The 22,066-nt window shown below is 49.2% G+C and overlaps 10 protein-coding genes across 10 annotated transcripts, besides 2 other annotated features; 3 read left to right on the top strand and 7 right to left on the bottom strand.

Moving 5' to 3' along the window:
* Positions 1-723: 723 nt before the first annotated feature.
* On the top strand, positions 724-2,270 carry ACLA_054010 (TFIIH/NER complex subunit TFB2; the record flags this gene model as incomplete). Its single annotated transcript, XM_001274780.1, has 3 exons — positions 724-847; positions 899-986; positions 1,046-2,270. 3 exons carry the CDS (start codon positions 724-726, stop codon positions 2,268-2,270), a joined length of 1,437 nt encoding a protein of 478 aa, XP_001274781.1.
* A 485-nt stretch (positions 2,271-2,755) lies between these two features.
* On the bottom strand, positions 2,756-4,639 carry ACLA_054000 (uncharacterized protein; the record flags this gene model as incomplete). Its single annotated transcript, XM_001274779.1, has 1 exon — positions 2,756-4,639. The coding sequence occupies one exon, from the start codon at positions 4,637-4,639 to the stop codon at positions 2,756-2,758; it is 1,884 nt and encodes a 627-aa protein (XP_001274780.1).
* Positions 3,779-3,812: a microsatellite.
* A 409-nt stretch (positions 4,640-5,048) lies between the features above and the next one.
* On the bottom strand, positions 5,049-6,011 carry ACLA_053990 (PhzF family phenazine biosynthesis protein; the record flags this gene model as incomplete). The annotated part of the gene is made up of 1 exon (XM_001274778.1): positions 5,049-6,011. The coding sequence occupies one exon, from the start codon at positions 6,009-6,011 to the stop codon at positions 5,049-5,051; it is 963 nt and encodes a 320-aa protein (XP_001274779.1).
* Positions 6,012-6,641: 630 nt separating this feature from the next.
* tof1 (putative DNA repair protein (Tof1)) lies at positions 6,642-10,363 on the bottom strand (the record flags this gene model as incomplete). Its single annotated transcript, XM_001274777.1, has 4 exons — positions 6,642-7,747; positions 7,804-9,909; positions 9,975-10,212; positions 10,277-10,363. The coding sequence occupies 4 exons, from the start codon at positions 10,361-10,363 to the stop codon at positions 6,642-6,644; spliced, it is 3,537 nt and encodes a 1,178-aa protein (XP_001274778.1).
* A 369-nt stretch (positions 10,364-10,732) lies between these two features.
* ACLA_053970 (3-hydroxyacyl-CoA dehydrogenase family protein) lies at positions 10,733-11,833 on the top strand (the record flags this gene model as incomplete). The annotated part of the gene is made up of 3 exons (XM_001274776.1): positions 10,733-10,861; positions 10,922-11,021; positions 11,103-11,833. The coding sequence occupies 3 exons, from the start codon at positions 10,733-10,735 to the stop codon at positions 11,831-11,833; spliced, it is 960 nt and encodes a 319-aa protein (XP_001274777.1).
* A 238-nt stretch (positions 11,834-12,071) lies between these two features.
* ACLA_053960 (BRcat and Rcat domain-containing protein) lies at positions 12,072-12,789 on the bottom strand (the record flags this gene model as incomplete). The annotated part of the gene is made up of 2 exons (XM_001274775.1): positions 12,072-12,294; positions 12,356-12,789. 2 exons carry the CDS (start codon positions 12,787-12,789, stop codon positions 12,072-12,074), a joined length of 657 nt encoding a protein of 218 aa, XP_001274776.1.
* Positions 12,790-12,928: 139 nt separating this feature from the next.
* On the bottom strand, positions 12,929-13,372 carry ACLA_053950 (uncharacterized protein; the record flags this gene model as incomplete). The annotated part of the gene is made up of 1 exon (XM_001274774.1): positions 12,929-13,372. The coding sequence occupies one exon, from the start codon at positions 13,370-13,372 to the stop codon at positions 12,929-12,931; it is 444 nt and encodes a 147-aa protein (XP_001274775.1).
* A 939-nt stretch (positions 13,373-14,311) lies between these two features.
* On the bottom strand, positions 14,312-15,809 carry arp6 (actin family protein; the record flags this gene model as incomplete). Its single annotated transcript, XM_001274773.1, has 4 exons — positions 14,312-14,356; positions 14,412-14,472; positions 14,524-15,232; positions 15,314-15,809. The coding sequence occupies 4 exons, from the start codon at positions 15,807-15,809 to the stop codon at positions 14,312-14,314; spliced, it is 1,311 nt and encodes a 436-aa protein (XP_001274774.1).
* A 368-nt stretch (positions 15,810-16,177) lies between these two features.
* ACLA_053930 (uncharacterized protein) lies at positions 16,178-17,293 on the top strand (the record flags this gene model as incomplete). Its single annotated transcript, XM_001274772.1, has 1 exon — positions 16,178-17,293. One exon carries the CDS (start codon positions 16,178-16,180, stop codon positions 17,291-17,293), a length of 1,116 nt encoding a protein of 371 aa, XP_001274773.1.
* Positions 17,294-17,595: 302 nt separating this feature from the next.
* ACLA_053920 (uncharacterized protein) lies at positions 17,596-20,577 on the bottom strand (the record flags this gene model as incomplete). Its single annotated transcript, XM_001274771.1, has 1 exon — positions 17,596-20,577. One exon carries the CDS (start codon positions 20,575-20,577, stop codon positions 17,596-17,598), a length of 2,982 nt encoding a protein of 993 aa, XP_001274772.1.
* Positions 20,578-20,830: 253 nt separating this feature from the next.
* Positions 20,831-20,855: a microsatellite.
* Between the last annotated feature and the right edge of the window lie 1,211 nt (positions 20,856-22,066).

Genomic DNA, 22,066 nt, shown 5'->3' with positions numbered 1-22,066 from the left:
CCAGGTCCTGATAGAAGGTCTTACTGTGTGTTCCTTTTGAATGTCGAGCTCAAAATTGACAGTTCCAGGCCGTGCTGCAGTTACACGAAGCTGGAAAGAAGTCTTAGCATATCCCGATATATTCATCCGACCTGGACAGCCGATATTAGGGTAGACGCAATGAAACAATCGCAGAATTGAAGTGACAAGAGTGTGCCCTACATTATCTAGAAGACTATCAGTGAGATAGACGTCAGTCATCAGCTATTGTTGCCCTGAAAGCCTCCCTCAATGTGAGCTTTGTGATGCTTACCGAGGCTCCAAGCCCGAAGTAGCCCGAAAGGACTCCCATACCTAGACGAGACAATGAGTATGAGAGTAATTTCTGCAATTGATAAGATAAATGATTTACTTACTGATCTAACAAACCGCAACGCTGTCATTGTAAATAAACTGTGAGAAGAAAGAAAGCTGCACGGCGGAGCTTGATATCAAGTAGATGTAGATCAGTCTACCGCATAGTCTCGGCGCTCAACAGTGAAGTCATCGCCGACTGCGCTCCGTGGCCGCTCTGGTCACCGGACTATCTTTGCTGCAGGTTCTACATCAACCATACCAGAGTACTCACAGGACGAGAATTACTCACTGGTCATTCTTATCAGTCTCCATCCTTGAGACTTCTTCTTCTTCATTACTTTGATGATGCTGCAGAGATAATACTCTTCCTCTGGTCCTGCAGGCAAAATGGCTGCGGCACCATCCCGTCCGTTTGATTACCTGGAGAGCTTGCCTGGGACTGTGTTCATCAAGCTCTATCAGGAGCCATCCACTGCTCTTGCGATCTTCAGGCGCATGTTGCCTGACTTGGGTATGCTGCCCCCATCTAAATCACTGAGGGGAAACTTCTGACAGACGATAGCAAAATGTTTTGTGATGGCGCTTCTCTACCTCAAAGATCCGCTTCCAGCAGCGGATCTGGAAACATGGGTCAAACCGGACAGTCTGAAGTGAGTGTTTTAATCCTCCAATTTTGGAATTTAACGGGCATAGTCTCTGACCTGACCAGGGAGCGTGATAATGCGCTGTCCACGCTAGGCCGACTGCACATTTTGACCAACACAATGACTGCGGATAACGTGCGAGCGTACATGGTCACCAAAGAGTTCGCTTCCTCGCTCCGACAAGCTCTTACCGGCGCCGAGCATACTCAGTCGTTTGGTGTGGTGTCCAATGTATCCGATGAGGCAGCGGTATCGATAGCCGATTTAGACGAGTACTCGAGACGGCAATGGGAAGGGGTCCTAGGATACATGGTGGGCACAGGTGGCTTGGGTATGCAACGTGATGTCAATTTGAGCAAGGGCGTGAAGCAGCTTTTACAGGCCGGCCATCTTGTCGAAATCAGGGATCGTCGGGTGGAAATCACCAAGGATGGATTCGCTTTTGTCCTGCAAGATGTTGGCACGCAAGTGTGGCATATCCTCATTCTCTATGTTGAGAGTGCAGAGGCCATCGGCATGGACAGTGTCGAGGTTCTCAAATTTGTGTTCTTCCTGAGCAGTCTTGAACTTGGGAGATCCTATGAGAAGAAGCAGATGACGTCCAATCAACTGCGCACTCTGACCGACCTGGCCGACTTTGGCATTGTCTACCAAGAATCACCGGAGGCCACACATTTTTATCCCACTCGTCTCGCGACCACCTTGACCTCTGATTCCAGTGCTCTGAGCAATCCCATCGCCGGTTCACTATCTGGGCCTACGGGTACAGCTTCGAATAAGGCGGGCTCTGGGTTCATTATCATCGAAACGAATTACCGACTGTACGCATACACCTCCTCGCCGCTCCAGATCTCTCTCATTGCACTCTTTACAACCCTGAAATACCGCTTCCCCAATTTGATCACGGGCAAAATCACTCGCCAGTCCATCCGCCGTGCAGTCGAGATGGGTATCACCGCTGATCAGATTATCTCGTACCTCTCGACACATGCACACCCCCAGATGCGCAAGCACAATGCATCCCGATCGACTTCTAACCAAGCCGGGATGCCGGTGTCCGTTCTCCCACCCACTGTTGTCGACCAGATCCGCCTCTGGCAGCTCGAAAGAGATCGTGTCAAAGCGACCCCTGGATTCTTGTTCAAGGATTTCGTCAGTCTTGCAGAATACGAGGCTCCGTGTCGGTATGCCGAAGAAATCGGCGTCCTGGTTTGGAAATCTGACCGCAAACGAATGTTCTTTGTCACAAGGCACGAGCAAGTTGCTGCATTCTTGAGAAGTAGAAAATGATTCACTTGGGTCAGGAGCTGGAAACTCACCGATATCAGAATGATACGGATTGTTTCTAAAATCGTTGGGCAAAGCATGGCATGGCGTTTGGACGCTTTATTTCTTTCACTGGGATGATGAATGTCCTTCAGGGTCTGTGACTTATTAGGCAATGGAGTGGCAGATTCAATCGGAATTTGCAATGACTCTACATACTACATGATACTCGAGCTGGTTTAGAGATACGTATAGATCAATGTCTCTATCTCATGGAATTCTCAAAGCAAAGACCTTCCAACCTATTACTCATATCTCACATGGAGAAGCTATTGAGTTTTCCAGACGCCTCGGGGCGTTCATGAACCCATTCCTGCGTCCCAACATAAATTCGCATATTTGGCCTCCAAACACCACCGTATGATCACCGAACACCCATTCTCAGCCCAAATATCACAAGAAGAATACATACAAGTTCCCTTCCGGGGACATAAACCGTCCATGCTTCATTACAACATCCACCGATCACCGTGAACTGCAATGTACTGGTCCCGGAACTCGCAAAGACTAGCAGTCGCTTCTTCAGTCACGCAGACGTTCTCCAGCACCATAAAGGCGCGCTTGACACGGTAGTTCGACGTATCCACATCGGGCTGAGACAGAGGCCGAGAGTAACTTGACAGCATACCGAACCCAGTCGCAATGTCAGGCTCGTTGAAGGAATCTTCATAGTGGAATGCATTGGTGAGAGTCATGAAACGGCCTAGCCAGTACTGCTGAGGTTGTGCTTCAGAGACCTGGAAAGCCGAGGGGAGGGTCGTGGTTAGCTGTTTCTGCTTGGTGCGTGGGATTCTGCTGGGTTCATCTGTGGGGGGTACCATTCTCTGAGTGCGATCCTTTTGTCTGGTGGTCTGCATGTTCTTGGTAGGCTTGATGTGCGGGCCGGGGACGGAGATGTTGTGCTCTTCAGTGTTGTCGTTTTTGGAAAGCTGGACGTCCGTTTCTTCTTGCTGGAGGATTCTCAGGTCTGCAAATCTCTTGCTGAGGCGCAGTTTTCCGGGCTGGTTTCTGTTTCTTTCGAGGAGGCTTGGATTCGTCATCTTCAGCGCTGAGATAGGCCGGGTGTCGGACTCTTGATGCTCGATGGAAGTATTCTCTTTGGCGGGAAGAGGCTCGCTGAACCTCACTTTTTTGATTTTGAGATTGGTGTCTTTGTTTGGGACAGGACTATGATTGCCATTATTGGTCTCAATTGCGCCCTTCCCTTCGGATGGCCTTCTTTGCTCATGTGAGGCAAGAGCGGATGTGCTTGTTGCGGGTCGGTTCTTAATAGGAACGGGGATGGAGCTGCGTGTGTTGTTTGATCGTAACGCGACAGGCTTCGAAGCTGATGAAGGTGCCTTCCGTGGAATCAATGACTGGAATCTCTTTGGCGGCAGATCGGCAATGACCTGCGAGTACGGTTTGATGGCCTCGCCCACCCTCGGTTCACAAACCAGGTCTTTCTCACAGGTTAAGCCCGTTTCCGTGGCAGATTGAACAGGCTGACCAGATTGAGGAGGCTGAACAGGTTCGACAGGTTGGACGGGCTGAACGCCTGAAGGCAATGGAATAGACTGAGCACGGTGACTGTGTTGACGAAGTCGAACGACACGAACAGGTTGCACAGGTTCGTGGTCTTGGACAGCACGAATCCCATGAATCTTAAAATGCCTGGTCTTTATATTCTCATAGTCATGTCTGTTCAGTTCCTTCTGGTTGTTCAAGTGCAGCATCGATTTGTATCCATTTCCGCTCACGCTCCGTTTAACACTCATGTAGCGTCTGTTGAATGAGGACAGGACGCCGCGGTTTCCCTCCTTCACGAACACTTCATGAGAGTATAAACCGCCCTCTGGGGGCTCTATGGGAGCTGGAATTCTCGAGTATTCATGGTTGGACGATTGAGTCAAAGTTGAGCCTGAAAGACTGGTAGATCTGGATGATGCCTGACTGCTCGTTGGAGAGGAGAAGGGACTAATTTGTGAAGTCAAACGACGAAAGGATATCTTAGTCTTTTTGTGAGGGTTTTCAATGCCCGGAGGTTTCTTGGTCGATTTGGCAGGGTCAGACGTGAAGGTCTTAGGCAGAGGCGCCGGGGTCTGATGCTGAGATTCTGGTGCTTCGTGACGAGAAGAAGAACGGCTTTTGCTCATGAAAGAGGCCAATTTCGAGCTCCTTTTGATAGGATTGAAGGAATTGAGAGAGAGGACGCGACCCTTCTTACGACCGTCTCTCATATTTTCTATCTTATTCTCCGCTGTCTGATAAGGATGCTTTCCACCACGGGCCTTGTTTCGAAGAGCTTGGAAGGAGCCCAATAGGGAAGCCCTACGGCCCTGCTTCTCTGCCATGTTGGGATCGATGCAATCTCTTGCAGGGAAGAGGACAGAAATGAGATGAGACGCTGGGAAGATAGATCAAAGGATGGATGGATAGGATCGAAGACGATCACACAAAGCCAATGTTATAGTATCAGAGATATCTAGAGGGCCAGAAACCATTATGTGCAAAGATCTTTGGTATTTATATTTGTTTACACTGGGGTTAACAGTGAATGGTTAACGGAGATCTCCATGTTATGAGAGCAGAGGTATTTTTGGATAGCCTCTTATTCACCATATATGGAAGGGTAATGTCACTATTTCTCACGTGTACTGCAAGATCATTCACTGCTCCTCAATTCAATTATGATTGTCTCCTAGATACTTGGAAAGAGCTCATTGCATATCACTCAAATCATGTCATCACGCTGCTCATCAATCAAGCCGGAGGAATGAGAATAGTTCCTTCAGACACCTTGACAGCACCTCCCTGAAGCTCTACGCTCTCGATTTGCTTGTTCTGGTTGACAACGACTTCCACCCCAATCTCACTACGTCTTCCCATCTCCACTCCCTGAATGATATTGTACTTGTACCGACCCGGCTTCCCTTCTTTGTGAGACAAATAAGCCGCCAAACCACTGGCAGCGCTTCCAGTGGCTGGATCTTCCAAATTTCCGATGATTGCTCTGGTGCGAATACTGTTCGCCCCAGTCTGAGGATCCTTGACGTTTCGCACGAAGAAATACACCACACAGAGTCCGGAATCCCAACCTTCATCCAGATAGCCACAGCCTGCCGAGATAACTTCGCCTGAAGTCGCCGTGGTCACAGCACCAAGAGCTTTGACGGACGGCAGCTCGACATGGATCTGACTCATACCGTTCACGATAGAAAAGACAGGAAAGGTCTGCTTCGCGACCTCCATGAGGTTGAAGAAACTGGATAGGAAAGGATGCAATCGGATCAATTCCTGCAGCGGAAATCCGGACTGATGGAGTCGGACATTATGTGCGATCTTCGCGGTTACCGCATTCAGCTGCTGTCCAGCCTGCAGCGCAATGGGGATATCCCCAGACTTTGTGGCTAGAGTTCGGACAACCCCCTTATCGGCGTCATCCTGAGACAGGGACAGGAACCAGGTACCGGCTCCTATGGTAGGGTGCCCCGCGAATGGGAGTTCGCAGTCGGTGGTAAAGATGTCGATGGTACGTTTTTCTCCATTGTCAGCGTGGACAAAGATGGTCTCCGACAGGTTGAACTCGCGCGCAATGGACTGCTTCTGACTCTGCGTCAGAGTTTCTTGCTTTGAGTCCGGGAGGAAAACGACGGCCAGCGGATTACCAGTGTATGGCTGCGACGTGAAAACGTCCAGAGTGACAAATCGAACTTGTTGGGCCATGGTCGAATGGCTGATTCTATGTTCGCCCAGGATGGTAGAAGAGATCTGCTGCAGACAAGCTCTAAAGGCAGTGATTCAGCGATAGGAAGGATGTGTGTTTTTACGATGATAATGACGAGGGGCAGCGGGGGAGGATCTACATGTCATTTGTCAACGCGTTCTTATTCCACCCTTTCCATGGATGAGTCACTCGTTGCAGACGAAGCCCGGGATGCCATCTCGGACTGTCATTCGCAATGCTGGGGAAGATCGCATCGACATCAAATAATTGAATGTCTTTGTTGCCTTCTTTATGTTCATCATTAGCACCCGATATCTAGAAAAGAGGCCATGCTCCAGTCATGCTATTTGCCTTGATACAATGAAATCTATAGGCGGATTGGAGCATAACACGACGCAGGATGAGATAATACTGACTTAGTCGGATCTCCTTCACTTTAATTGAAGACCATCAGATGTTTTTCTATGTCGATGGTCGGCAGTATAGATCAAGAGCAAAGGCATTGTCATACTTCTGTGATCTGGTATATATGCAAAATCATGTACATCCATTCCCATGCCCATCAGAGACCAAGTCCAAAAAAACACCCACTAAACGAACGTATCATTACAGCATTATGGGTATCCCTCTCACTCTGAATCACTCTCAATCACAAACCCACCTCGAACTCTTCTTCGAGATGATCCAACGACAGGGGCATCTTCATCATCATCCTCGTCCGGCGCAGCAGGATCGGCATCCTGTTGAGCAGGTTCAATGACCATTTTGTCAACATTGGGGGTAAAATCCTTTCTCCGATTACGGTCTCGACTAAACGCCAAATCATCGTCAAATTCGAGTTCATCTTCGTCGGACGTAAGCGGTGTATTCTCGATCCCCTTCGCATCATGACTGGATGAACCCAGCCCGGGTGAATCTGGTGATTGAGCTTCCGTACCAGCCATGACAAGGTCGTCGCCTTCGTCTAGTTTGTCAGTCCGATTCTTGCGTCGCTGCCGCTTGGTATGAGCATCAATGTTCAGAGTAGTATGTTGATCGCTTTGTCGCTTGCGTCCAGTCTTTTTGCTTGATTTATCGCTAATTTCTTCCACAACTCCATGAAGCAGGGCGTGTTTTATTCTTGCCGCCTGCTCTTTCCGTCTCTGTTCCTCAAGGCGGAAAAACTCCTCATCCGCTTCTTCGTCGCTCTCTTCATCGCTGGCATGGATATACAGATCGCTCTTGATCTTTGCCTGTCGAGCCAACGCATTTTCTAGACGTGCTCGGCGACGTTCCTCGAGAACCTCGTCATCGGGTGTCTCTCTATCTCCGTCCTCTTTGCGTCTCTTCTGGCGCTGCTTCTTCAACTGATCTAACGCGTTTGCTTTTGAACGATGGTTTGGTGGAAACAACGGTCCATCTGGAACATTGTCTTCGCCTTCAGAATCCGATCCGAAATCGATATCGAGGTTCTGCTCATCTCGGCCACCACCCCTGGCATCGTTGGCATATTTGCGCCGAATCAACCGGCTTAAATCCTGGTCAGGGTCTTCGGTGGCAGGCTCAATTAGACATTGATCGATCACGCGTTTGGTGTGCCGAAGGTCGTCCGATGTGAAAGATGAAGGGACGACCCAGGAAGCTCCAGGGACGTCTTCCATCCCAAGACGCTCAAACCCGATCAATGTCATGAGTAAACGTAATTTTGCATTTGAGAACATTGCTTTCTGACATGCCTCATCATCTGGCTTAACGGCTGTTTCTTTTCGTTAGTTCCCGTCATGAACTCTAGAAGGAATTGAAAGAACATACGAATCATGGGATTGGGAGCTGTTGGTTCCCCTGGTTGTTGCTCCCGGCTTTCCCAGGACTCCCTCTCATCAGCAGCTAATCTCAGCACTTCACTAATCCATTTGACCAAGTTGATATGCTCGTCCTTGATCATGACACGCACAACGATGCTTAACTTCTCATCTGTTGTCTTGGCTTCTCGTGGGTCAACCTCAAGCTCTGCTGGGGGCCGCTTGGACACGGATATTGTCTGTTTTTCAAATCCGAATTCCAGATAGAAGACGGTCGAGTTGATCTTGCTGAAGAGCAGTTCTGTTATCAAAGCCGGCCGTTGATCAATCTTCTTAATCATTCGTCTGAGGATCTGACGGACTAACTCCTCCCATTCTTTGAAAATTGGCTTGCTAGAATCCAAAGCGCCAGGGCCTTTTATCATGCGATAGAAGAGATTGATGATGTCAAGGCGGAACAACAAGACGCTCATTTCTTGCTTGAACGCGATTCTATAGAAGTATCGGTGGGCTCGTTTCAACTGATCTGTATTCAGTTCTTTATAGTACTTGATGAAAGCAACGAACGTGTCCACGCATTTCTGGTTGCAGAACTTCGCTGCAAAGCGCTTGAAGTCGAACTTGCGCTCCTTCGAAACCCTTTCGGCTTCCATCAATTCTTCGTCCTCGGAGGCATGTTCTTCATCTTCAACGTCAATAGCTTGGTCGTCTTGCTTAGCTTTACGCTTGATACGTCGGCGGGATCGTATCTGCATATCCACATTCTCCTTCGAGTAATGCTCCAGCATTCGCAGGAAGACATGGGCAAGCTGAGTGCATGCGTCCAAATAGCCAAACCCTTGATCTTTGTACCCCCGAATGATAGAGATTATGCGGTCATGGGTTGTCTCTTCGTAGAAAATGCGATTTTGAATGTTGTCAGCAACCTCCTGATCATCGTCAAGAGGCGACTGAGCCATCTCCTGGACCGTTAACAGGATCTGTGTGAAACAGCGCATTTCTGCAGTGAGGTCTTCCACCTCCTTGTTGTCAAAACTCTTCTGCATGGATCGATTTAGAAACACGAAAGTTTCCTGGTTGAGAACACTGGCGACAAGTGCAAAACTATCAGGCTCCATCTTCTTCAAAGACTTGTCTTCCTGGGAGTGCCTCTCGCGTTGATATTTGCGTCGCACACGCTCCGCTTCAAGGAACCAGGCGACGGTGTAGAAATAGTGGCGCGAATTGATATCCATGATTCGATCTGCTTCACGTTCGATGGCCTTGCGAACATGGGTAAAAAGCGGATTAAACCCAGAATCCAAGAACTCTTCGATGAAAATTCGCAGATTTTTCGTCGCAGTCGAGTTGAGGTTGACAGGTGTGTTGAAGTCATTATTAACCGTCACTTCGGTCTGTCTCCGACGCACCTGGGGCTTGTTCCATTTTTTGCTCTGATCCATCTTATATAAGGTTGTCTGGCTGTCTTTAAGCACATCCTGCCCAGATACCGTAGAGACTTTGGCGTCATCGCGCTTGACCCAGATCATCGTCCCAAACCGACCATGGCGTGTTGGTGCGTTTTTTGCATATTCCCGTCGCAAAGATGACTCTTTCTGTAACAGGTCCCCGAGCTCCTCTGTGCGTTTTGCCTTTCGCTGAGTATCGTTCATGAACAGCTTTTCCACGTTGACTCCCTTGACTATATGGAATAATATTTCAAGAAGGACCACATCTTGTAGGTTGAAATCATCTGCGACATTTGAGCACATGGTAAGGAGAAGAGCAAACGCATCTTGATCCTGGAAAGCGTTGATAGTCGCAGACCTCGAAGTTTCCTCCTCATCGCCCTCCGCCGAAAGACGGGAATGTGGGGAGATAACAGCGATATTCCGAAGAAGGTAGAGCATAAGCTTGAGGATACCTTCATCTCGAGTCGTCCGGTCGGATCGTGGGACTGCCATGCTAGGAAGACCGATGCGGATTATAGTTCGAAGGAGGCTGGAGCCACCAGGACCGAGGATACCACGCTTGTAGAGGACTTGAGCTTGTTGCAAATAGGGTGTGTGCCGATGGTGATTGACCGTCATTTCGCTGTGCAACTCCAAAGGCCAGGTCAGAGGCACCAATAACTCCACTAACTTTTGTCAGACACACAATCCGCCATGCTTCTCTGTAGAGACCCATCCCGCTGTCACTTACGGCAAGCCAGTGCGATTCTCGACATGAATTTACTATTCTGGCCGCTGGTTGACCAGAGCGTCAGAATCGGCAAAAGGTCCCCATTGACCAGGTTCGCTTCTCCCAGGCATCGCGCAACATCCATGCGATTATTCTTCTCATCGTGTAATTTTAGCCACCGCTTGATGTCTCGTAGACAAGCCAAGGCATCATCTCCCAGCACGTAACGGTCCGCGTTCTCGCCATTGAAGCCTCCAAGCTAGATGTTCGGTCAGAATTACCTCAAATGTTTGAATTGAAGTATGGCCACGGTGAAAACTCACAGCAGTAACAAGGCTGTAAACATGAGCGCGGACATCAGGATCAACGACCTGAGCACTCTCACTTAGCGGTGCACCTTCGTCATCCATGATAACTGATTTGACCTCAGCTGTCCGCCCGCTCTAATTGTCTAGCAAGCTCACAGTATCGGCGCAGACACTGATATCGCTGCACCTCCTCCAAATCATGCCCGCACCGGCAACCAATGGCAACGCGTCCTTGCACGCGTCGCCGCGTTTATTAGTTTGAGCCTAAAGTGGGATAGTCTCGGTATACCGGAGAAGGTATTAAACCGAAGTCCGAAGATAGCCGATGACGTCTAATCACATGATTCGGCTGTATAGGGACAGACATGCCAATCTTCCCTATAGATCTCCAGCTTATTTCGTTCTTCTCTTTTCTCCTTTGTCTATATTTTGTTGCAGTATCTTGAGAGAATTCTTCCTCCTTTTTGAACTATGTTGTCGCCTTCACTTCGCAGCGTAGCCCGTGTTGGCTCGTCAATTGCCCCTCGTGCTTTCAGCACTTCTTCCGCCAGCTATGTTGCCGAGGTTAAGTCGTTGGGTGTGATTGGAGCTGGTCAGATGGTCAGTATGCTCATAAAAATTGCACTTTTTTGGTAGATTTGGCATTCTGACAGTGTGTAGGGCTTAGGAATTGCTCTTGTTGCTGCTTCAAAAGCTCAAGTCCCTGTTACTTTGATTGATACTTCCCAAGCGTCCTTGGACAAGGGTCTCAAGTTTGCTGGTATGCTGGCCAAAATGTCCACTATGGTCTTCCACCATCCTCGGTAATGGCCAAGTTAACCATAAATTTGCCGCGCGACAGACAAACTCCTCGAGAAGGATGTTTCTAAGGAACGTCTCACTCGGGATGCTGCCGATGCCGTTCGTGCGCGTATCACCCCCAGCTTGAAGATGGACGACCTTTCGTCCGTGGACTTTGTGATTGAGGCGGTTCCCGAGATTCCCGATCTCAAGACGTCCATATTCTCCAAGCTGGCTCAGATCGCGCCTAAGCATGCGATTCTCGCCACCAACACCTCCTCCATCCCCATCACCAAGATCGCTGCTGCGACTACGACGGATCCCAAAGATCTACAGGCTGCGTCACGTGTCGTCTCTACACATTTTATGAACCCCGTCCCCGTTCAGAAGGGTGTTGAGATTATTGCTGGTCTCCAGACCTCGAAGGAGACTCTGGACACTGCTATTGCTTTCGTGCAGCGCATGGGAAAGGTCGCTGCCGTCTCTGCTGATTCTCCTGGTTTTCTCGCTAACCGCATCCTCATGCCTTACATCAACGAGGCTATCATCTGCCTGGAAACTGGTGTCGGTGGCCGTGAGGATATCGACAGCATCATGAAGAATGGTACTAATGTCCCCATGGGACCTTTGACTCTGGCTGACTTCGTCGGCCTGGATACCTGCCTGGCCATCATGAACGTCTTGCACCAGGAAACCGGAGACAGCAAGTACAGACCCTCTGGGCTGCTGAAGAGGATGGTCGACGCTGGTTGGATGGGTAAGAAAAGCGGTAAGGGCTTCTACGACTACTAGCCTGTTGACTTTTGCTGCTACATATATACCGAGATATCCCTGCTGTATGCTATCTTTGTTTCGAGATTTTTTGAGCATATACCACTCATAAAATGACATCACCTGCATTGACTTTCTAAGGCCATAAGACCAGAAGAAGGAGCAATTGTCCGTTCTCAGCTCAAGCGTCATGGCCGCCACAGCTTAGCAAATAAGATTTGTCGATATAGCGGTTTGATATCCTTCACATTCCATTGGGTCAGAATCGACCGTTCAACCAGCCTGTTTGATGTTTCTGTCTCTCGTTCGCGAGCCTCTCTATCTCCAGCTCCCGTTCGGCATGGACTACAGCAGTTACCATCACCGAAAGTTCAGCGATTTCCTCTACTGTCAAACCGTTGCCATCAGCCTGGAAAGGTCTAGTCCGTCCTTTTCCTGAGCCGCTACAACAGCACGTAATCCATGGTTTTCCACAGTTATAGCTGGTCCGCGTCAGTACATTCTGTTTCAAGGAACGGCAAATGATGGAGAAGCCAAACTGACCAGAATTGCGCGCCGCATCGACAGACTATATGGTCGCAGCCAGATTCCCGCTCGACTACTTCCCCACAGTTATAGCATCTCTGCCAGCCTTCCATCTGAGCAAGTTCGATGAATGCCGTCAGCCCATGGTCAAACGGACATTCCTGAGAGCCATGGGCAGCATTGTGACAGCATGAGCAAATGGCAGTGTTGCAGTACGGGCAATTCTGCGTTGGGGAAGAGCTATTCAATTTGTCGAGCGGGATCCATCTACCGCAACCGAGCGCTGGGCAATACCGGCGTTCTGCCTTGGGTGTCGCATACTCTTGTAGCTTGTAAGCATACAAGGCTTTCTCCTTTCTCCTCAGTTTAGAGACGACGGTCTCCTGTGGTATCTCTTTCGCGCAGCACTTTGGCGGGAATAGTTGCTCATCTGTCACGGCTACGAGAGCCATTCGGCTGAGACACGAATCACAGCACTTGTGCTGGCAAGGGAGAGTTTCTAGGCCATCCGCAAACTTGCTACTCAAGCAGATCACACACCGTCTTCTGATGGTTAGTCGCCGTGGCTGCTGCAAGAAGGATGAGGGGGCCTTACTCCTTTCTCGGTAAGAATCCTTTGCAAAGACGCTTTACCAGACCAACGAAATCAGATCTGATTAGAGGACAACTTTTTTTGGACTCGGGGGCTGTCGCGCTCGGCTGCGGAGTATTTACGGGTACAGGGTCAAGATCCACGTTGCGCTCCGCCGTCGTAACATAGCTATCTGCAGACGACGATGCTCTGTGGAAGACCTCTTCTGATGATGCGAGGCTCTGATCTTCATCCGCAAGCAAACACTCCTCCTGAGACGAAGTTCGATCATGACCCGCCATGGTGGACGTTAGACTCATCGAGAGCATATCCAGTTCGAGTAGCTGGAAGTCTTCCGCCCAAAGATTGTGGAGATCATCTGTCGTTGTCAAGGTTGCCAGCTCCCAAATAGGTCCTTGGACCTTTTCCGTCGATTCAGGTAACACTTTGTAGGCTGGATCCATGGTCATCGATCGGCGCAATGAGTCAGTTTGGTATAATCGGTCTGTATGACGCTGTAGATTCAGGTCGAAATTCGCGGTCCAGGGCGACCGCTCGCAGGGCCGACGGATATATACTCTTCATCATGTCGTCAATGTTGGGCCGAACCAAATATCGTTAAGGTACAGTCGAGTCCTTATCCCATGGGATCCCAATATTGAATACAGTTAAGCGACGGCGCTATAGTTAAACACTTCTTGTAATGCCACATGTCCATCGTCCGTGAGTTTAAAGTGATCAGCACACTTTCCCGAAATCCTTGGGTCCAATAGATAGTTCTTATTGCACGGATTGAAAGAACGGCACACATTGTGCAGGACACATGGCCGGACCGCCAGATCAATGGCATGATGAGGGAAAGGTAATGGGACGTGTAAAGAAAGCCTAAAGGGAAAGGGTGCGGGGCATGACAACAATCAGTCACCATCATTCGAACAACAAACTCATTAGCATCAGTGGAAGAGTGCCTTGTTGTCAATCATCATCATTGATTAGTATGGACTCTTCTCACCGCAAGATAGATGGTGACTTGAGTAAATCCTATAGATAATCAGCAAGCACTCAAAGCCAAGACGAGCAGATCCCTTGGATCTACGAGCGAACACCACTCTCTGGTCCAACATGAAGTGTCATCAAAGCCTGATGATGAAAACTTAGCATTATTCACTGTCATGTCTAATATCAAGGGTATCATTGAAAATGCAGGATTTGAAGAACAGCCCAATCACCATCACGCTACCACACAACAGAAACACCCAATACTCCTGTATGTAACCCGAGAAGATGACCACAAGCAGCACCATTGAGCTCAAAGAGTGCCGGAGAATTTTCGCGCAGACCATGAAGAGCCATACTCCTGGTATTCCTGGCGAGTAATCGCCAGCTTCTTCAACTCCTCTCGATTAGTTGCCATTCGGGACGCCCCAAGCCACGTGGAACGTATGGGGCTAAGAGAAGCGGATTAGAGCCCTTCTGCAGAAAGATTGGTGAGAAGAAACCTACTCTTGAGGGCGCCGAACCCTTACGGGGCATTCTACAGACGCTATCTGCCGCAGCTCGCTTTCTCTGATGGTGATGTTAGAAAATGATGATGCGTGTGGAGTGGGAGCCTTACAGTCTTTCCAGGAAGCCCGGGATCAGGGAATTCCCGCCAACGACCAGAACATTTGCGAGGAACGATGGGTGCAATCCCGTGGGTAGAACAGAGAGACTCTGGAGAATAATATCCGGGATACCCGCCTGCTTCATTCCAATATCTCCTGGGGTAAATAGTATTTCTGGCACAGTAAAGCGTTCGTTACCCAGTAATAGGACATCTTCAGAGAGAGCCTCGGCACCGGCACCAGACAGAATACTCTTCCGCTTCTTAGCATCCGAAAGAGGCTCATGTGGTCGCATAAAGCCCTTCTTGCCTGCATTTGGATTGGGGAGCACATAGTCCACAGTAATCGCTTCATTTGAATCCGGCTGGCCGCGTCTTCTATTGCCCTGCCATGTCTGCTCCAGGTCATTTGCGAAATTGTTGCTAACGAAACAGACAGCCTCCTTGACCTCGTTCATGATATAGGTTTCGTCGACCATGTTATATTGCCTCATCGATACCATTTCTTTCAAATAGTTCGTCAGATGCTTCCCACCGATGTCGAGTCTGCGGATGGCGCGCTGAAGAGGTTGGCCTCTGTATAGAGGGGTCACTGTGGTATGAGAGTAGCCAGAATCGACAACAAGTAAGCATTCTTTTGGCGAAACCAGAGGGCCAGGCTCTTGCCCAACAGGATCGCCGAACAGAGATTGTAGATCATTCCAAGCATTCAATGATGACCCTAGTATTCCTGAGATCAGCTTCGGCGCAGAGAGCGAGGCAATCAACAATTGATGACAGCAGGATATTCCGGTTCCCTCACCTACACATCTCAGATATCCCCCGAATCCCCACTCTTCCATGACAATCTCATCAGCATTTCTTTGAAGCGTTGGTAGAGCGTTCGGCGCCTCGGTGAGCACAAGGGTCGTATCTTCTGGGTTCTCGATTCGAAGATCTTTTGAGCGTACGGTTTTCTCATCAAAGAACGAAGTTTCCCAAATCTCCTTCTGCGCTTCCCAGTTCACAATGTACCCTTTCTCCACTGGACGTCGAAAGGCCATCTCGTTCCAATCTGTAACTTGAGTGCTCAGCTGTGCACCAATATAGATGCGGTTTCCACGGGTTTTGGCGATCGCGTTCGGAATGATGCTACAGGCAGAAAGAGCTTGGTCTATATCGTTCGTAGGAGGGGATTCAGATGCGTAGCCAGCTTTCAGGGTATATGCACCATTGTCGATGATGAAGGTCTTCTCTGGTAACGATTGGACTTTTGGGGCAGATTCTCGCGCGGAAGGGCGAGGTTTAGTTGTACCCATATTTGCATGGAAGAATCGCGGCTCTGAGTCAATTATAGCCTATGTACCTCAGTAAAACTCGTACAGCCACAAATATATGGCAGGATGACAGTCTCGACAAAGCAGGGTGGCCTTGTGAAGATGGTTGTTGACGACACAGGTTGGAGCTGAAGCTTCCAAGGAGTTTGTCCAATGAAGCAAACATCCCAAACAGGGAAGTAGGGCTTGAGATTAGGGTACTGGGATTGGCAGTCATCGGTCACAGGTGACCCCGCAGAACCCTAATCTTGCTGCCCCGCAGTATACGAAATTTCTCCCGCATCAGCAACACCATCAAGTTCGCAAACACGACGCTAGCCTCAATAATCGGGCTAGATCATATTGTCGCAATGGCAGACCAGCTTCGGATGAGTCTTAACACGACTCTGACGCTATCAGAACAACTACAGGCCGCCCTTTCGACTCCTGCGAACGCTACCTCACCCCCTGATCTTTCGGTGAAAGATGCGCTTCCTCTTCTCTCAGCGTCAGCAACTGCTTTGAAGTCTCAGGTTACGAAACTGTCTCTCTTGACAATTACTGCTCCTTTTACTCATTCCGCGGTTGGAACCGTTATCTCGGCATTAAATGGATCCGTACTCCCGTCTCTCGTCACAGCCGCCCTGTTAGTTACTCCGACTGAGTACACGAAAGCTTTCCATACAGAGGTGCACGCTTTAACGAAGACGGCATTGAAGGAACTGGATTCGCTAGTAAGGGAGGTCCAGGCTGTCTCGGAAAAGGCAAACAAGGCAAAGGGAGACGCGAAGAAAGGCGGTGAACTTTCGCAGGCGGAGAAGGATGGCGTCACACTCACAACTGGACGCGTCTGGGATGTCTGCGATGCTCTGATTGATGTTGCAGCCAAAGGGGTTGTTGGGTTTGTGATTCGGCGCGTTGAGGAGTGGAGGGATTTGGTGCGCGACGCGGTGGAGGAGATCGAAGAATGGGATCCGGATGAGGATGGAGACGAGTTCTTCGACGAACTCCTGAGCGACGACAGTGACAAGGAGGCGGACGACGAAGATGGCGAGGGGGATAAAGAGGACAACGCTGCAATTCACGCACAGAAGAAGTCCACCCTTCGAATCCTGAAGCCTATCGCTCAGATTTATCCTGCTATTATTACGAACCGGCTGAAGAATGCTGGGGACACGCCATCGTCATCCACATCCGGCATCAGCAAGCTGGAAAATCTGATGGCGAATTTGCAGCGCATACCAGAGCATGTTGATGAGATCGCAGGAGCGCTTTACGAAGAGGATATGGACAAATGTACGAAGTACCTTGGCATGGTCAAAAACTACGCCATCAAGGCCGTTGACTCAGTTGGGCCACTCTGGAATGCGAAAAGCACCACCGATGGTCAACAAACTACGGAGGATAAGTTCACAATATGGTCGAAAACATGGAGAAACGTTCTGGATGAAGTTAGCAAGTCTGCGGAAACGGAGACCTCGAAATAGATTGGTCCATCCAGGGCAAGTGCGGACGACATGCATCTTTCACACTACCATATGAAGCCCAAAGAGTCAACAGGGCTTCGGCAGTCTAAACAATCATATTAAAACTCTCTTCAACGCTGGCTGCAATGCAGCAGCCGGAATATAAAGTCCTATATATACATAGAATTGTAGTAGAGTGAATCACAAGAACAGTGCAAATATTGTACAGCAGAATACCCAGTGAACCAGGGGGTTGGAAGAAGCTTCAGCACCAAATCCAGCTCAAAATTGTCCGAACTTTGAAATGTATACATTGGCTTTACTTAATCTTCTATGATCTCAGGCTCCCATTCAGCAAGGTCTTCGCTTCGAATACGGTCCTTCAACCATTCAAGGATGGTATCAGTCCCTTTCGCCACAACCTGCCACCGAGGAACTCGAAAGCTGTTGCCTGCCACCTCAAATCTTCTCAGCGGAGATCCAGTACCCCAATTTTCTCTGCATCCCTCAGCTCGGAGTAAGCCAAGCTTTGGTGGAAGCGAACTGATATTATTGTTGCCGACGTCCAGGACCTGAAGCCCCTGCACAGCCTCAAATTCTAGGGACTCAAATCGATTGTCTGCTGCGAGGAAAGTCATCAGGTTCGGATATTTTTGGCGCACAGCTGGAACGGGTCCGGAAAGGCGGTTGTACGAGACATCAAGAATGGTCAGAGACGGCGCCGATAAATGAACCATTATGGGCTCCAGGGTTGTCAATTTTGTTCCACTGAGGTTGAGGATTTGGAGATTCGGCAACGCCAGGGACGATGAGAGAAGCAACGGGCTATCAAGCGGGTTGTTCGAGAGGTCAAGGTCGGTCAAATTATGTGCAAGCATACTGAGTGCTGCGACAGGGATGCAAGATAGTGAGTTATGTTGCAGGTAGAGACACCGTATATCATCGAAATTGGTTCGCTCTAAGTGCTTCACATCCACTTCCGACAGCTCTGTATACGATCTATCAAGAACTCCGCCTGGTTTTACCTGCCACGAGGCCAACTGGGCAGGCGTCTCTGGTGCAAGGGTGAACTGTGTCGCAACAGAGCCTTCGTCGTCATCTGTGTCTTGCGGTTCGGGTTCACACCGGTTTCGCAGGTCGCGCTTGATGTCTTCTGTATTCATATTCAAGAATCTTCGCTCTCGCAGTGGATTGTTTGCTAATCGGAGGGTGGAAAGGCCCTGCATCAGACCAATTTTTTCATCCAACCTAGAGATATCGTTTCCTGTGAAGTCCACATTTTTGAGATTCTTCAGATCGACAAATCCCTGGGGAATTGTCGACAGACTATTATCCTCAGCTGACAAAATCAAAAGTTCTTGCCATGAAGAGACGTTTGGCAACCGCTGGATGCGATTCACGCTGATTGACAAGGTCTGCAAGCTCGGTAAATCCAAATCATCGTGGTCTGATATCGCCGTCAATGCATTGCAAGTGACATCCAGTTCCTGCAATGAGTCAAGTCTGTTTACTGAGATCGGCATGAGTGTCCCCGATAATTTGTTCCTGGGCGCTCTAAGAACTTTCAAGGAAAGCTTGCTGAGGGATTCCAGAGGCAGAGAGGTGAGTTGATTGCCACCGACGTCCAAGACCCTGAGAGAGGCCAACTGTCCAAGGCTTTCGGGGAGACTGGTAAGCGAATTGTCGTGCATATCCAAGAGTTCTAATTGAGCGAGACTGCCCACGTCTGAGGAGAAGGAACCTTGTAGGAGATTGTTCGCTAGCCTTAGCTCTCTGAGAGACTCTAACTGCATCACGATCTGCAACTGCTCCATGTTCAGTTTGTTGTTGGAGAGATTCAGGGTCTGAAGTCTCTGCAATCTCCTGAGACCCATAGGTAGGGTACGAAGCAGATTGCCATGGAGGTCCAGAATCTCGAGTCCGCCGAACTGGTTGCCCTTTTCATCAGTATCGGGATCGAAGTCCAGAGGATCAATGTCAGGGAAGGCAGAATCAGGTAGCTCAACAAATTCATTGTCTGCTGCGATAAACTTCACAAGATCGACACTTTCATACCACTCGGTAGTTGAGGTAGGATCGAAATCATACATGGTCATGATTTCATTCGGTATCTCTCGCAAAGACATCGCCGCAATATTTAGATGACCTGAGGTGCGACCTGCTTCTACACGTTTTCGAAGCAGCCCACTGTTTGAATCTTTGGGAACTTGGTTGAAAGGATCCTCCACACTATCCCAGTCATCAGCAGGTGAGATTTGGGCGCTGCTCTGTCTTACTGCGGCTTTCCGTGCGGCTTTGGCTTTGGCGATACTTTCTCTCAGCGCGTTGGAAGAGCGGGAGACCTTTCTCATTTCTAGCTCCAACTGTTGCTCTGCTGTATCATCAGGCGCATTTAGTTGAGATGATGGCCTTCTCGGGTTGACTGTAGGGTTGGGATTGGCTGCTATTGACTTCCTTGTTTTCTTCACCTGAAGAGGGGGAGGTGGTGGACCCATGTCCGAGAACTTAGAATTTGCAGATACTTTGCCTAAAGCCGGACGAATGCTCGGGGAGGTGACTGTCGTGATCTTACTTCCTCCGTAGAGACTTGTTCTTGAAGAAGGTTTCTTCAGTTTCGACGGGCTGTCGACGCGAACCAATGCCACCTTTTGGCTAGTAGGTACATCACTTGAGGACAAACTTGGAACAGGAGAGATCCGCGATCTCGAAGGAAGTCGTGCACTCGGCAATGGTTGCGACAAGAAATCGTTGCCGCTAGGCTGACGAGTGGAGGATGCTCGCGAAGGCGACCTTGAAGCCATAGAAGATGGCGGTCGCGACGGTGATCGGACCGGGCTGGCGCCATTGAAAAAGCTAGATTGTCTCCTCAGAGTCGCAGGCGATGGAGGAATCTGAGCTAAGGTCTCAATTGTTCGTTCGGATAGTGAAGGCCTCATGCGACCACGAATCTCTGTCTCCTGTCCAGTAGCTTCTAACCCCAGTGTTGAGCTCTCGTTCGAAGCAGCCCCAGCATCTTCCGATTGTCCATCATCACTGAACCTGCTCTGGGATATGTCTCTTCTCGCTTGTGATCGCTCGGGTGTCTTGACTGGTGTTGAGTATCTTGGAAGAGGCTTCTTGAAAACAGGTTGTTCGGAGGGTCTCCGCAGTCTAGCGACATCCAGACCAGAATCTGCGCGCAGCTTTTCACGAGAGGGGGACGGTTTGATCGACTTGGAAGTGCTGGAAGTGGGCAGCGGCAGTCTAGAGACAGCTAACCGAGGGATGCCGCTTGGTCTACTTGGGGTTTTCTGACGTTGATCCATTTTTTCGGCCAGTCGGGTTGAAGGTGAGGTCAATGCAGACAAGACTGGAGGACATGCGACTTTTGATGTGCTTTAGTGTTACTAATGTCAGTAAGGAGGCCTCATGCTGAAGGTGGGAGATTTCGCGATCAAAAAATTGGGGACAAAGGACAAGTGATTAGAGCATATTAATTGAACCGAATTTAAAAAACAGCCGCTCCAGACGGAAATGCAAGATTTGTACAACAAAGAACAAGAAGTTGATTGTTTCTCTTCAGCATCATCATCATCATCATCATGAGGTACCAAATGTTCTTATTCCTGTGGTCTCTTTGTTTATTCCGAGAAACCACAAGCGCTATTGTTGTGCCTCAGGCCAATAGACCCAGCCATGATTAGCTAAGCTCCACTTCGGCATCCCGTAAGCAAATCAGGTCAGGCCAGGGAATTCTGGCCTCAGAATTCAGGAACCAGAATTCGGATTCCAGGCACAGCTAGGGAGTTTTCTACCAGGTAGTAAATAATATGAGTCTATGCAACTATGACTCTAGTAGGCTAGAGGGATTGGCACACAAGGATAGACAGATACCAGGTCATATGCATTGGCTTTATGAATTATTGTCAAAGTACCTTCAACTTCATGGCTGAATTATTCATGGGTATATATATATCTCCCTTTCCATTCATGGTTATGTATACAAGATAGACCGTGTGGAGAACTCCTCAGCAGTCCTTTGCAGAACCGAAAGTAGTACTCCATATGTTAAATCATAACAAACGCGCAGAGGTTGGACTCATTCCCATGTATTTGGCGCCTATTAAAGTAGAGTATCTATAGCCCGGACTAGGTTTGTATATGGTGTAAATGTCAATGATACGGAAGCTAGAATGACCATTGAGCAATGAACTTGACTCCATGAGACAGACGAAGGTCCCTACCCTTTAGAGAACAAGCTGCTATCATTTTCTGATACTAATGGTGACCATCTAGGCAAACCATCAGAACCTATTTGGAGGACTTCCACAGCGTTGCCTGAGAGACGAGCCCTGACCCATGGGGGTTCAGCTCTTGTTTATCTCAACACTAGCCGCATTCGGATGGGAGTGACTTTGGCGCGCGGTTGGCCTCACGTGGGTCGAGATAGTCGGCTGTGGTTGGTTGATACCGGAAGCGTCACAAGCGACATTCCCAGCCTCCCGATGTTGCAAACCTCCCGCTTGCGACATGCCGTCCTTTAAGGCATCAAACCGCCCACCCGCCCGCCGAGATCCTTGCATCCAACATCTCACAGACCTTCGATTGACCTCATTTTCGCCCCGTTGTTCCCCTTGCTCTTGTCTGTATCATTTTCTACCTTTCACTCAATACTTAACATCTCGGAGCGTTTATCTTGGTTGTTGACATTATTCCATTGACCTGAACGTGCTTCTAGCCCCTTCCCTATCAGTGATAAGCGGATCGGATCAACTGCCCGTCGCAAAGAAACACTAGTGACGTACCATAGCGTCT

The sequence above is a fragment of the Aspergillus clavatus genome, genomic scaffold, assembly GCF_000002715.2.
Source record: "Aspergillus clavatus NRRL 1 1099423829794 genomic scaffold, whole genome shotgun sequence".
Taxonomy (NCBI): Eukaryota; Fungi; Ascomycota; class Eurotiomycetes; order Eurotiales; family Aspergillaceae; genus Aspergillus; species Aspergillus clavatus.
The sequence above is the reverse complement of the archived record's forward strand: the minus strand, read 5'-3'. Positions and strand labels throughout refer to the sequence as shown.